Raw genomic sequence first — 16,332 nt, forward strand, 5'->3', positions numbered from 1 at the left:
TGTTTGGATTGTGAAGGCTGTATATTTGCAACAGAAAAGATAACTAGTGGCCTAATATTTTAGGAGGCCCTTAAAAAAGGGTTTAGAACTTGATGAGGATTACAAAAAGTGGCAAAAACTGCAGACACCCTAACATTCATTATACATTTGCACAGAGTTGTTGCCAGTTGCTGATGAGAAGATGGAGCCCGGTGGACATGAAGGAAAAGTTGGATGACTTGATGGTGTATGCTTCTACTAGTCAGCTACAACCATGTTAAAAGTTCCAGCAATACCCTAAGCAGCAGCGGTTCCTCTTCTTACCCAGCACCTGGCTTTGGGAGAACAGCAGCCCTGTCACAATCAAGGAGAATGTGCAAGGTGATTTTAAAAAGGGGGCAGGACTTCAACCTTGCTAAAATCTTAATATGCTACTAAAGATGCTCACCAATGATTTTAAAAAGTGCTTCTCGAAACCTTTCCCCAGCCACTTAACCCTCATACAAGAAGAGGGTTGCTGGGAGCAGTTGCAAAGGTTTGGGAAGCTGACAGCAGCCCTTCACCAGATGGAACAGATTATGGAAGGAAGGACAAACTGCATTGGACACATTATTGCCAGGTAGTTTCTAGATGAATTAATGAAGTTCTGATCGAGTTAAAATCACATCCCTTGTCTCTCATCTTTCTTCCTGTGTGTCCAGGATAATGCCCATGCTATGTTTCAAGGTTCAAATTTCAGTTGTGTTGGTCTCCAAAAAAGTGGTCAAACTGAGGAAAAGGAGAAGTGTCTAAACTGTAGAGGAAGCTATTATTTCCACTCAATGAACTAAAAAACCATAATAGCTGACAAATGTATTTTAGGTCACATCAGCACAGACAACTTGCTCAATTTTTCAGCCAACAAACACAGTTCCATAGAATTATGAGTGTAAAAACAGGGTTATAACGGGTACAGTTCTGCAACAAACTGCAGCAGGCAGTGCGACACACGTACTGTGAGGATGGTGATTATTTGGATACGATTTTGTTTACTTCATTGCAGTTTAGAAACATTTAACAAATTTTTGATTGTGGGACTATGGAAGCACTTTATGAGCTCAGCAGAGATATTAAGTGTTTTAAGTCTCTCTTTCCTATAAGAACAAAGAAATCAACCTGAGGTTCAAACTTTATGCCCCAGCCCGGAAACGTGCATCTGCATGGTATCGCACTGCAGTCAATAAGGGCCTCTTTTCATGTACAGTGCTGCAGCTTGCCACCGCTGCACTTTAGTGAAGATGCTACTATGCTTACGGGAGAGCTTCTGCTGTCATCATAGTTAATCCATCTCCCCGAGAGGTGGTAGCTATGGCAGCGGGAGAAGCTCTTCCACTGATATAGTGATATCTACAGAAGGGTTAGGTCAGTATAATTATGTTGCTCAGGGGTGTGGATTATTCACACCCTGGAGCGACAGTTATACTGATAGAAGTCTGTAGTGTTGGCCTGGCCTAAGACTCCACTCAATGGAAGAGTACACTATTTGTACATTTATGTGGCGGTTCAGAGCCCTAAACACTCAAAAGTCATATAATGCAAAAGTTAAGGTTCTCACAGTATCCTTCATTCATCCTGTATGCATGCACAGAATATTTTGGAACAATGCCGATAAACATACTGTAAATCACCATGGGAATAATTCTGTTTTACACACATATGCCCAACATGAACTGTCTTCAGCAGGAGTGCCATGGATGTATCAAAGGGAGAAACTGGGTGCTATGTATGCGTTGGTGATGGGACAAGGTTAAATTGTGACAGTTTGCGTATTTTGTGATTTGAGCACTTAGACGTGCAACCTTATTACATTACATGTTTCTGCGTGGGGGTGAGAGAAAGGGCAACAAATTTAATTAAACATTGATATTTCAGACCAAAAACTCAGTACATTCAAAGTGAGATGTTATACCAAGAGTAACTAGACTACATTGCACATATTATTGCTGACATCAGCATCAGTATAGCATCACTAATAGTTCCACCTGCTTTGTGTATGACTTTCCATAAGTGTGGAAGCCATACTGTTTGGGTTTTTTTTAAATCAGGCCTTGAGGGAGGAGTTCCTGGGAAGCGTAGGAGACCGGAGCAGAGCTGCTTTGAAGTATGCTGTTGGGTTTTGATTGTACCAGGCCAAATAAGGTAACTACCTCCCCCCCTCTTTCCTTAAAGATAAATAAGTCTGTTGTATACATCCATCCATAATGTAAATTCTATACAGCCAGTCAATAATTCTACATGGTAATAATGAGTAAATAAAAAGCTTTATTTAAAAGGATGAATTCAGTATTCTCAGAAACTTATTTTATATCTTTTCCTTAACATGTCTCCCTAAAATCTTTTCAAAACCACCTATTACATTTTCTTTGTTAAAAAAAACCACACACACTCACATATTTAGGAAAAGTTTCAACACCATTCATGAGAGAATAATTTTTATCTTTTATATATTTATTTTCCCAGCACACATTCTAATCTTGACTACACGGTTCTCTCTCTCATACACATACACAGTTAATGTAGTGAATCAGCAATTATTTTTCTAGTGGCTCTAAGTGTCAAGATTAATTTCACTACCCCTGGTAATAAAATGGTTTCAAATGACATCTTTAATCAGCAAGTAAGAATGCTTCCCTCCAATAGAGACAAGCTGTCACAAAAGGTCACCAAAATGTGACAGGATGGAAATTACGTTTGTAACTTCAACTGAAATGTTAATTTCTCTTTAAGTGTTTTCTCAACTATGTCCAGATTTTAAAGTAAAGAGATGTAGCTATGCAACTAAGTTTCATTTTTAAATCAGTAATATCTATTAACAGTAATCCCAAGAGCAGGGCTGATATTTATATGCAAATGACAAATTTTGCATTGCTGTTAGTGTAACGGCTAGAGTATCAGTTACTGTATGTCCTTTCATTAACAAAAACAAAAATTAAACAAATCACATTTACAGAAACTGTTCTAACAAAAGCAACTGGCAAAAAATACAAAAATAGAATTAACCAAATGTCATTTATTTTAGTTCATATTTGGATAGTCATTTTACCTTGTTTTGCTTGTATCTGAGCCATATATCAAGTAACTCAACAACTTGACAAAAACTGTAATATAAAAGCACTGTTTCCCTTTAAGCTTTTGCCTTAAGCATTCACAGTTGTTACAAAACCACCTGGATACACTTAAATCTGTTTACAGCTGCCATTTACCTTAATACTAGGCAGCTATATACCAATTCTGTGCCAGGGTTTACATCAGTTTAACAAATTTCATTAAAAAAAAAATCACTTTAGTTGAGCCAGTGACACACTTGTGTGTAGATAAGGCATACACATCTGAGGGTACTTTGTGCATACAGTATCACATCTCACTCATCTCTATACCCTTTATGCATTATTGAGTGCTTTGGTGTGAAGCCCCTCTGGAAAGCTCGTCCCATCCTAGTCAGGATGCATTCATCATTCTATAATAATGTGGATTGGAAGTCTTTCCCTAATTAAAGATTTCGCCTGAAATACCAAAACAAACATGATTCAATAAGAGTCAATAAGAGTCTTCCCCTGACTTGAAACTATCGAAATCTCAGGGTCCACTGAGGTATGACATGGATCACATGCCATGAATTTTGTTGTACCAATCAGGCCAACATCAGTAGCCCAGTCCTTGCTGACAGGATTTGTCATAGTGAATAAACTTCTGGAATAAAAACTTTCCTTCTTTCTTCAATAGCATGAATTCAATTACTTTTTGCCAAGAATCAAATTTCTTGCAGCATTATTCCTCTTACTGTTGAACTGTAGAGGAATCTCAAGAAGGGCAATTTGAAGCAAGATGTGTTGCCTTGCTGGATCTTAGGTAACTGGTGTTTATTGAAGGTAAAAAGGCTCTTAATCTCCCGCCATAAAAATGCTCTCTGAAGAAAGCACTGGCCATCTAGCTACTTGTTATGAGACCTTTCAAAAAACCTGGAGGTTTAGGACACTGGCTTTCTTTGGAAGGAAAGCAAAAGCAGCCTGATTATTGAATTCAGCCCTAGCTATGTAGGCTAACTTCCAGGCTGAGGCCGTTCCCTTGACACCTTCTTTGTCTGAAGAGGGACCAGCCATCCTATAGAAAGTCTTTATGAAGATCTGATGAGTGCAGCCATACATATCTGCAAGCATCAGTGTCAGCACCATCTGCTCTCAATGCCTTAAAGACCAACGGTATCTGATAAGCTACCTCCATTCCCTCTCGGGTTAGCTGCTTCATACCTTGACTCTCTTCAGGAAGACATCCAAACCTTTTTCCACAGTTTGAATTGATACTTAGTTTCTGCAGTAGAACTCTGAGCACTGTGCAATGGCAAATACTTCTTCCAAAGGTGTTCCAGCATCTGTATCATCATCATCATCATGGACTGCCATATTTTGAATCTGGGCAGTCTTGATTCTAGATCATTGTGTGTTAGCATGTAACCCCAGTAGTACCATGCACTTCTGGCATCAGATGCTGGTATTGATTGTGGCATCAATATATACTAAAAGTGTTGCCATTATCCGAAATGCAACATAAGCAGAGGCTTCAGTGATCCCCAACTGACAAGGGATTTTTTTATATCACAATATCAAATATTTCAGCATCCAGAGCATAAAAAGATTTGGTGAAATGAACCCCTCTCCAAGATACCTCACTGTGACTTTATTTGGACAGATGGACTAAAACTGGGCAAATAAGGGGAAGCCGAAAATCAATTTATAATTTTTTCACTGAAATCGCACATAACGTCACAACAGTTTATTAGCTAATTGATTAAAAAGTCTTATTAGGATTAAGCACATAATGGCTTTCCCACTTCAGTGCTGAAACACGTGCCAAATATACATTCAGTGCAGCTGGATATATGCTGTGTGCCAGCGTACCATAGCAAGTTGCTTTCAACTAGTGTGATGTTTACTATAACTGTAAGCCTTACACCAAGCATGAAAATCTGAGGGGGTCATTTAAAAGGTAGAAATACTAAAACAGTAGTGGAATTTTTCCACTGTATAGCCAATTGTTGTTTAAAGACATAGGTGCTGGAACTAAGGGTGCTGCAGCACCCCCTGATTTGAAGTGGTTTACGTTATATACAGGATTTTCAGTTTGGTTCAATGGCTCACAGCACTCCCACTATAAAAATTGTTCCAGCACCCCTGTTTAAAGAACAGCCAGGTTTAAGGAATCTGAAAAGCTTCCATTAATATACATTGCATTGGCTTTTGAAAAAGCATATATTTTTTCTGATATTCTGAAGGAGATGGAGAACTAAAGCTACTAGGAAAACAAGCTGCAGAAGACTGGACAGCTTGGATATAGACAAGCAGAGTCTATGGCTGACTGCATTCTTTTACCTTAAGAATGACATTTATTGGTTAATAGGGTTTAAAGTAATCCAATCTTTTCCTTTCTTTTATTATAGTCTTTTATTCTAATCCATTGCCACAGAATCTTACCCAAAGTTTCTGGAATGTTTCTTCTCTCTCTCGTTATGTCTGAGAGCCTAATGATTGTTCCTTCTTTTCGTTCAGTTTTGAAACGTAGTCGTCCAGATTCTTCATCCTCCTCCTCCTCTTCATCAGATTCTTCTTTTGTTTCCTCCTGAAGTTCCAAAGTTTCAATAGCCGCCTGCATCACAAGAGAAAAAGAGAGAGATTTTCAACATGCTAAAAATATTACCATTTTGGAAAGAATCTTTGTCAAGGTAGGAAACAAAACAAAAACAAATCCATGTCTTGTATAAGGGCTCCATTGCCTGTACCTTTCTGGTATTATAAAGAATTCTTGTGCACCATTTGGGGACAGCAGGTGATTCACCATATCTTATAGGTTTGTTTGGCTACAATATACAGTAGCTACATATCTCAGGTATAATTGATTTCTGTAAATCTTTTCTAGCCAAACTCTTGGAACATATCTTGTATTGTTATTACAATGCTTAGGACGGTATTTTGAATATCCTATCAGAACCAAATCTGATCAGTCCACAGCTTTAAAACCGCATCAAATATCCTGTGATGACATGTAGAAGAATGACTATTCCATAGTTTCAGGTTTTGTATACCATCTGTTTGGATTATTCAAAAAACATTAAAAGAATAAATTAATTATTCTTAGTGTTTATGACTCAGAGCAATTGTCAATAACATGAAAGAATAAAGACTAGGTAATTCACAATTTCTAAATTATATTTCTTTGATTAGGTACAGTTTTACTTGTCTTGAGAAAATATTCTAGTGGAAATGAAGTTTAAATTGAGCAGTTTCTCATCTCATCAAAAGAATGTACTGTTATGCAGTACCCAATTTTAATATACTAAATCTGCACACTGGAACGTTATGCCCTTGTTCTCAAGTCAAATTTGAGATCTTCTTGTGGGAGCAAACCTTTATTATTCACAGAAAACCATGTCCCAAGTGTCAGTGTGTCTCTCCAGCCTGTCTAACCTCCACCCAGTCTTCCCACCCCCACCCCAAAAATTTTTTTCCTGACCTGGGATGGTGGACAGAAAGTTAAGAATGTTACATTCAGCTTAAATTTGATTTATAGTTTGAAATTTAAAATATTATAATATAGCATTATTTGCCATGAAAGATAGGGATTAGGGTTTTTTTACATACTAGCAGTTCGATTCCTGATTTATTGGGTCTCACACATAGTTTTTAGTTCTTTTTAGAGTCAACACATGAACTATGACATTTTTTTCTGTTTGGTGAATACAGAAAGAACATACTAAAGCAAAACATGATTGTCTCTTCTAAATTTGGGCGCTTAAAGTAGTAATTAATAGAAAGGAGGCAAGGCAGGAATGCATAGGAGCCAGTTAGCTCCACAGGCAACACACATCAAGCCTAATGTCCTCACCACAACTGAATGTGATGACTGTCTAGGCAACAGGAAGATCAGGATGGAGCTCCTTTAAGGGTCCCTACTACATCTGGATTACAAGGAAATAGAAGATGGGGGGACAGACTTCTCTGAGTGGAGCCAAGTAGGGACTAGGAAATGGCCTCTGGCCCATCACATGCACCAGGAGGAGGAGAATATATTTACACACCATGCATGCCGGACAAAACTCTTACCCATCAATCACCAATTATCAGCACCCTCCTCCGACCCATGGGGTCAGAGCAGGACCACGTTTTATGATCTGCTTTGGACTTTCCCTACTCCCCTTTTTTCTTTTAGGGCTGGGAAGGAATTTTTTTCTCACCACTAGACTGGCTGAGGTGGGGGGGGGGGTTGCCTTCCCCAAAAAGATCTGGGATACAGTGAGATAGATACAGAGATCAGGTCAAGATATTGCAGCTAAGTAGGTAGCAAGTGCGGTAGGTGTCCAGTGCAAGTATTCATTACAGAGGGGATATGATTCCCCGATAAACAGGAGTTGGAAGTGGATTTAGGAGGAGGCATCCCCTAAGAAAGCCAGAAAAAGGTGCTGTGGGGCTGATAACATCTGGTATAGTCGGGAAACAACCCCTCCATTTTTCCAGGTCCCTTAGTCTTCATACATGGGGAGGTTTGTTAGGCTGACGGCAGCCCTTCCAAAGAGATGGATATGATTAAGAGAAGAATTAATGATGACCTGCACTACGGAATTTATTGTTGGGTATTTCCAGGTATGTTAATTTAGTAAAGTTGTAGCCAAATTAAACCATATCTGTTGCATCTTGTTTTTCTTTTTACATTGCCTTGACGAGTCATTTTCTTGTGATTTAAGTAGGGAAGGCACAGGGGATCTCTGTAAAACTCTGTAGCCCAGGCCCAAATGCTTGTGTTTTTAAAAAAAAATAGAGTACCTAGAATCTGGATGGATAAGCTCACAGGGTGATTCTTACCTCAAAAGGTAGCAATGAATGCTAAAACTGTCAAGATAGTCTTATAAAGAAACAGGAAATGAAAAGAAACCGGATCTTTGCTCTGTTTAACAGCAATGACCTGATTGCTCAACTGTTATTGGCTCTCTTATGGGGATAAAAGTCACTTTGAATTTCCTCTCTCTACTTTCTGGTAAGAGGTAATATAACGCAATGTCTGGGCTCACCCAAGCACTGTAAAACTCCTGTTACCTATTAAACTTAGGCATTTCTACTAATGATTGTGGCCTAAATTTTCAACAATAGAAACTTAAAGCTAGGCTCCCCAAGTCTATACTTAGGCACCTACGGGTGGGATTTTCAAAAGCACCTAAGTGACTTGGCAGCACAAGTCTCATTGACGTCAATTTTCCCTCCCTCATGTCTTTTCCTACCTGACATGTTTTCCCTGCCACTGTTTTTACAGAAATAGGCCTCAATCATGCAATCTGATCCATTTACAGGAACGCGTACCCCTGAGACTCCACGTGGGCATGCTCATGAATCATATTGCCACAGCTGTATTTAAATATTTTGGAATGAAATATGAAGGTTTGTAGAATTTTAATAAACTAAACAAAGACGTATCTGTTGAAAAACTTCCAAGTTTACAAAATTGTCCATTAGTAAAAAATACAAATTATTAACAAAAATCATACCATGAGAAACACACGAGACAATTATACATATTTTCTGTGAAAAATGAATGCGTCTCAATTGTATTTTATAGATGCATTATCTAATCTTTGCTTACTTTCCATGCTCTGTACTTTTTTGTAGTTTTTTTGGTCTTATTCACTTTTTGTTTGTACAATGCCAAACCCACCTATAGCACTATATGAAAAACCATTCACACAAATGTTAAGAATCAAACACAAGAAGAATACAAAAAGCTAATGGAGGAGAAGGGAAAAAATAAGGGAAGCCAGCGTGTGAGATTTAACCAGCTGACCCATATCCAAACCTTATTATAGGTATTGTTGGAGGAGATACATTAGTTGTGATAGTAACACAAATGTTGATAATCAGCCACACATTCCCCATGTATAGCTCTAAGAAGGGTTACTGAAATTAATAATGAATCTACATCCCATTTGTTCTTCTCAAAAGACTTTTTTCAATTTTGCTACAGTTTTTGTAGTAGGGAATAATTTATGTTTAACCAACTATAACTGGAATTTCTTTAGCTTTTCAAAACAGGTTGAGCTGTTTCACGAGAAGATGAACAAACACAAAAATGTTTTTCAGACTACATGAATACATGAAGTATGACCCAGAACACAAGTGAAGATGTGTGGAGTTACAGCAGAATTTTGGAGTGAAATTAATAGATTCTAGGACTTTATACCAAAAGATTTTATTGAGCACGCTCTAACCATGTACACCTCTATGTGTCCTTAAATAGTCATTTAATTCTTGTGTGTGAGGCCAGTTGACTAGTCTGGTCAGCTCAGGGTTGCTTAACAGTTCCCAACCTACATGAAAGAAAGCAGCATCCAGACAACATCAATGATTCTCTCCTGTAAAGGCCCACACAATGTGAAAGGGCTTTCCTCAGCCCATGCTCAAACTGTATACAACTCTCGAATACTTCAGGAGAGTCCAAAGCGTGAAGGTGGCCATTTCCTCAGCCAAACCTCCAAACTGTACAAACAGCAGCTTTTTTTCAACCAAGTTCCAAGTCCATAAAAGACAACTTTCTACATCCAAATCCCTCTCCAAAAAGTTAAAATGGAACGGTGACCCATGGCCTCCATCCAGTCCAGCTCAGCTCTCTTCTCCCCAGGAAGCAAGGCAATTCATTCAGCAGCTCTTCCCCAGAACATATAGTTAGGTCATAGAACTAAGCAACACCTTTCCTATATCTAGTCTTCACAAGACAGCAGGGGTGGAAGCAGGGGTGAGAAATCCCAACTTCTTTATGCTTCCCTCTCAGTGAGCCCCAGATGAAGGACTCTCCCCTCCTCAATCAGCAGCTCTAATTATGTCTCCAAGATAGTGCCAGCTTTTCCTTTTGAGGTCTGCGAACCCTTTCCTAGCATTATGTGGGGTACACATAACAAATAATAGATATAATTATTCTATATTACATTAATATCTAGAGGCCCCAACCAAGATCAGGGCCCCATTTGCTAGGTACTATACAAACTGAACTGGATTGGCACCTTGCAATCCAGCTTGAATAAGGAGCAGTACCATAGCCTTGTTTCCCAGAAGCAGGGCAGGGACTAAACTGGGACTTAAGAGTCACAATTCAGTCCTGCTTCCCCTTTGCTCCAAGGGCATAAGGAAGCTCCTGTCACTCCCTTACTCCCCTGTGGAACCGTGGAGCTGGGCTCATGACTGCACTATAAGAGACAGTCCCTGCCACAAAGAGCTTACAGTCTATATACACGAGTCAAAGAGAACGCTATCCCCATTTTCTAGGTAAGGGAATGAAGGCAGAAAGACTACACCTACCCCTGTCAATTTGCAAATATGTGTTTCAAATGTGTTTCAAATACTTATTTTATAAATTCTTGATGGTGGCATATATAAATGTAAGATTTTGGAACTGGATCATTCTGGTGCAGAGCTTCATCAACTCTTCATGGATTTTTTTTAAGATTCCCTTCTAGTGTATAAGAGACAGATTTTAGTCTTTGGGGCAAAGCATCTACAAACTTGAGCATAAGTCCTGAGAGGAGATCAAGTTTGTAAACTTTACTCTACACAATGAGATCATCTGAGAGTAAAGCAATTTCTTGTGCCAGAAGGTGAGACTTTGGAACTTAGCAGTTATGCAGCACTTCTGCATGAAAAATTCTCTTGCTTAATGTTTGTATTGTTCATATTTTAATCACATCACCTAATATATGGTTTAAAGGGTCCAGCAAGTTAAGTTATACAAAGAGAAGCCTTCTATACCCTTTAGCATGTGCCCATGAGATTCATGAGGGGTTCCATTTATAATGTTGGCTATAGGGTTGTTAACTTATTATTGTGTTCCATTATTTTACACGTAATCAGATTTTTTTTTTTTTACAGAAACAGATTACTGTAAAACTACTTTTCAAAATGTGGAATTGATGAGTAATCTGGGTTTTTTGGGTTTGGATATGTGACCCCTGCCAAACCACTCTTAGGTTCTGGCCTAAGTATTCCAGAACAGAGAAAGTCCAGCTTAGATCAGCAATCCACACTTTGCAGCAGGCTGACATCTTTGATTATTGCAGCCTGGACTTCAAACTTGCAACTCCTCACAAACAATTCTGGGAGCTCTCCAGGAAAGGGTTGGTGAAGAATTGCAATTTAATCATTGCCAGTACAAATATCCTCCAGTTTTGGACGGATGAATACAGAACAGGCCAAAAAGTCTAATATTCAAGGAAATTCATGTATGCACCAAAAAAACCTTTTGTCAACCTCATTGTCAAATTCAACATGAGGAATTCTTCCAGTTTGACTGATATGGATTCATCCACACATAGTGAAGAAATCTTTCAGCTCCTCAGGAAAAGGAATAAAAACCTTTGTGTGCTCAAGTAACCCATGTTTCTTACCCCAATTTATTTATTTTTTTTAAATCACACCACCACTCTTATTTCCACTGCTAATTAGTCATATTTAGCACTAGTGGCAGGGTGCAGACACCCTTGAGAAACTGGCTTACTGATGCCCAACCTGAGAGTTTGTTTTTGTGTGTTTTTCAAAGGAGTCACAGACTATCATTGTTTTTAAAGTTACATGCCTTTGTATCAAGAAAAGAAACTCATATCAATTTGAAGCAGAATTTAGACATATAAATACTAATCACCAACATGATTGGAAAAATTAAGTAAAAGGTGACTTATGAGTTCTAATTTGGGAAGGAAGGTCACATTCTGAATAATATGGTAAAAGCAGTCAATAATATTACTTCTACAGAAATACAGTTAACATGTAAGAGATTACACTCAAAGTAACTGTCAACATTATTTGGCTGCTTGATGTCATGACATCCGGATATTGGACTGTGCATACTTTAAGACAATGATACGCAGACTAAGGCTTGTGAGCCGCAGGTGGCTCTTTAATGTGCCTCCTCTGGCTCCTTGCAGCACGTGATGTGATATTAAAACACTGATTTAATTATCAGCCAGTCTAAGTTATTAGAGAGAGAAACTAAATATTTCCTGTCATATGGTTTAAATTCAAAAATATAGTACTATAATAAACGAAACATTGAATTCACAATACTGTGGCTTTTTTGGGTAATGCTGATGGCTAATCTGGCTCCCGAATCACTGAGATCTGAATATGACTGCTTTAATGGAAAACAAACATTCTCTGAAGCAATATTTGTAGCTTGTCTCAGTGGAACGCTCGGCAGAAATTGTTTTTTGTTAGACCGTAAAGGAAGTTTAAAAATTACAAGCCAAATTATACCAGCATATCACTCCGGATAAAGTAGAACTTCAGCGTTACGAACACCCCGGAAATGGAGGTTGTTCATAACTTTGAAACGTTCGTAACAAAACATTATGGTTCTTCCAAAAGTTTACAACTGAACATTGACTTAATACAGCTTTGAAACTTGACTATGCAGAAGGAAAATGCTGCTTTCCTTTTTTTTTTTTTTAGTAGTTTACGTTTAACACAGTACTGTACTGTATTTGCTTTTTTGTACGTGTGTCTCTCTGCTGCTGGCTGATTGCATACTTCTGGTTTCAAATGAGGTGTGTGGTTGATTGGTCAGTTTGTAACTCTGAGGTTCTACTGTACTCTCTCTCCTGTGTCAGTTAGCTATTGGCTTCAAACCCCCTCACAACACACACTCACAATCTTCTCTGTAGCTGTCCTCCATGCTTCCCCTCTTCCCTTCCTTCTCTCATCTTATCTGGCTTACTCCCCTTCCTTCTACTTCCCCTCTCCCTTCCTTGCTCTCCATTTAGCTAACTCTTAACAAAACCCCACAGAATTTTTTTTTTTAAATTAAGGAAATTGCATGAGATTTGCAAGCAATCACTGTATTCCCTCTGTATGTTACAACCTTTCCTCTACCCTGAGTCAATCTTGTCTATTTAGATTGCAAGCTCTTCGGTGTAGGGACTTCTTACTCTATATTTACATATTGCCTAATAAAATGGTTCTTGGCTGGCCCCTGGGCACTACAGTACAAATAAACTATAGCAATATTTACTCCGTGTAAGCAAGGGGCACAAAGTTTGCCCAGGAAAGGTCTAGGTTTGGGGCGGGGAATTTGCTAGCCCATTAAAAATGTGAATGTACTTCTAGCTCTATAATATAGAAGAGTTGGATCTATAAATCCTTCACCACAGAGCAGTCTCTCTGAGTGGCATCTATCCAGTGAAAATTAATGAGATTCACTATTCATGGACAACTTGTAAAAGCCGGAGTCCAGTTTTGTATATTTAATGTCATATATTCAGTGATTCCTCATTTGCTTAGAGCAGCAAACATAACCCCACAAGCAAATATAAATAGGATATCCCTAGGCATGTTTAAAATACATTTCCAAAATATGACCTCTTATTCCCAAATTAAGTTCCTTGTGCCAACCCTCCTCCCATTTTAAATTAGGAAAGAATGCTAGGACAAAAAGGAAAACCCACTTTAGCAAAAGGAAATATACTTCCCTGTAATTAAAACTCAGTAAATGCAGAACTTTGAGACACCAAAAAACAAAAAAACTCCCTGTGAGAGCTGGAATTGTATTAGCTTTTTTAAGTCTGAAAAGTAACTGACAAGAGACATAATATTCTGGGTGTACACTAGGGTCTTATGATAGTGACTCCTCCAAAAGTTCTAACTTTTTGAATTCTAGTCATGTGTTGAATCTCACATCTGTGGCTAGAAACCCAGGAGTGGGAATCTGTAGGGATTACTTCCAGAGAAATACAGTTGCAGTTTGTTTTTAGCAGTCTCTCTTATCTTTTATACCAAATATATAATGGCATGTGCAGTGAAATTATTTTTTAAAAAAAAATGAATGTTCATAGAGTATTTACATACAGAGTTTACGGGTAATATGTATTTCAAGATAAAAGTTAATATATATATTCTGATTTTATTCTTACAAGAGAGCATTAGATTTCATTCAAATTTATTTTGTGATAAGGAACTTCATGTAAACGGATTCTATCTTACTGGCAGGGGTATTTTATATCGTCCTTGGGGCAGGGATCATCTTTTTGTTCTGTGTTTGTACAGCACCTAGCACTGTGGGGGTCCTAGTCTATGAATAGTGCCGTTAGGCACACAATAACAAAAGCATATTACAATATAGTGATAATCTAAGTCAGGGGTAGCCAACCTACGGCACAGGTGCCAAAGGTGGCATGCGAGCTGATTTTCAGTGGCACTCACAGTCCCCGGGTCCTGGCTGCTCTGCATTTTAATTTAATTTTAAATGAAGCTTCTTAAACACTTTAAAAACCTTATTTACTTTACATACAACAATAGTTTCGTTATATATTATAGACTTATAGGAAGAGACCTTCTAAAAATGTTCAAATGTATTACTGGCACACGAAACCTTAAATTAGAGTGAATAAATGACCACTTCTGAAAGGTTGCTGACCCCTAAGTGTTTCCAAAAGATAACAAAACTCCAATTCACAAAGCAAAGAAACCTGTAGTTTTGTGAGGACTGGCCACAAGCACAATGAGAGTAACATTTTGTCTGGGGTGGGCTACACTTCATGACTCAACAGTATTTCTGTCCCAAATCACTAACTAATTACCATGGACAGAATTATATGCATCCCCAAATGGAGGTGGAAGGATTATGCAGAGAAAAATAAATAACTATAATCCAAAACTTATTCTCCATCAACATAATGGAGATGTCTCCATCAACATGAAGCATTCAGTTGCGTCAGTGAATGAGAGCTTGAAGCTGGGGGTTCAGGTATCAGACCAACAGAGGTCAAAGCACAATACATCTATTATTCAAGCACATACATTAAACCACTAAAAATGTGGAAGGCTTAGCATTAATACTCCATGCCATGCTGGAGAGCCAAATTTAACTTCTGCTTTGTCACTCGGATATTGGCATTCTGCTAAACAGCAGAATCTCCAGATGCTATAGGAGCCACACTGATGAGCACAAGCAAGTTCTACTCAGCAGATTACAACCAGAAAGTGGGGCAATGATTGTGGGAGAGGAAAGGCAGGGGAAATGTAGCAGAAATGAATACTCCAGCTTTGTTCAGGAATGGGGAGGATCTCCATTCCCAGGGAGAGGAAGGATAGTAATGGGCAGGACAAATAAAACAATGTTTTCTTTACCTAAGAGGTGGATCTCAGTTACCAACACTTTTGGTCACATTGCATTTTCAAACTGATAATGAAGATCAAATACTGTTGACATTTTTGTCAATAGCGAGAACATAAACAGCTAAGATCACAGCCATATAACACCACACACCATGAATGTATTGATTCTCTTTTGAATAAAGGAACAGAGCTCATTAGTAAATTGCTTTTACTGAAAAACTGCAGGCAGGCAAGTCCTCAAATTATAAATCGGAAGCAGTCTGAAGTTTCTCTTTCAAAATATAGGCTACAGAGCAAGTACATTTTTAGTCAGTTTTAAGGTAGGTCAAAATTTGGGCGTACATAGGTTGACATCTGCTTTAAATCAATGACTAAAAAGAATCTCCAAGGATTTGAGCTGATGGAAAAAGTAGATAATAAAGTATATACAGGGTGCATATATGCAAGCTCACTAATTATGTCTTTTCTAGTTATACAATTTGTCTAATTTTCCCAGTGGATTCAAGCTGGTTAAATTTTTCTGCTGTTCCTGGAAAGGAGTCTAGGACATATTATGCCTAACAGCAAACCAACTCCTCTAAGGTCTCAAACTGTACACTCATGATGACTGATCTGATTTTTGCTTAGCCTCTGATTCTTCTTTAGCTGTCCAGAAGAATCTCTGAAAGAATTACTACTGAGATCATTTCCCCTCTATGAATTTATAACTTTGCAACAAATGTTGAAGTAGGCTCATATTGCACATAAGATGGAATCTGTTAGCATCAAAGTATTTACCCACAGCTACACCCTAGTGGTCCTAAAGAGAAAGGTTGTGCTTCACCAGGGTGCAAAGGACAATTTCTGTTCTGACCTCCAGAATATTTAACAGTAAGAAAGAAAGCTGAAGAATTCAAGAGTTCCACGTGCTGAAAGATCTAGTTTCAAACTGTATGACAACTGGATGTTATGCGACTTTGGAGACTGGCATTTTCGTTGTCCTGCTGAGGTCAAATTACCCAATACATTTTGGGTTTCTGCTCCACAACAATTTTTTTTTTTTTTTTTTTTAATACTTGTCAAGGTGTTAATTACACACAATGGTCTGATTTAAGTAATAACATGACGGACTGTGCTTTCATCAGTTAATACACAGACCTTGGCTCTGGATAGTCAAAGTACAGCAGAGAACCAGAAGGAGGGT

General features: G+C 38.3%; 1 protein-coding gene across 6 annotated transcripts in view; it reads right to left on the minus strand.

The window, feature by feature from the left end:
* RBM33 (RNA binding motif protein 33) overlaps positions 1 to 16,332 on the minus strand; it is a 146,279-nt gene that overhangs the window by 96,765 nt on the left and 33,182 nt on the right. For all 6 annotated transcript variants that reach the window (XR_012157626.1, XM_073334566.2, XM_073334565.1 and 3 more), the window contains one exon: positions 5,487 to 5,658. Coding sequence is in view for 5 of the 6 variants with exons in the window: in XM_073334566.2 (XP_073190667.1) it covers positions 5,487 to 5,658 (172 nt within the window). In the remaining variant the exon portion in view is untranslated. The remainder of the gene's footprint in view (positions 1 to 5,486; positions 5,659 to 16,332) is intronic.

This window comes from Lepidochelys kempii, chromosome 2 (genome assembly GCF_965140285.1).
Source record: "Lepidochelys kempii isolate rLepKem1 chromosome 2, rLepKem1.hap1, whole genome shotgun sequence".
Taxonomy (NCBI): Eukaryota; Metazoa; Chordata; order Testudines; family Cheloniidae; genus Lepidochelys; species Lepidochelys kempii.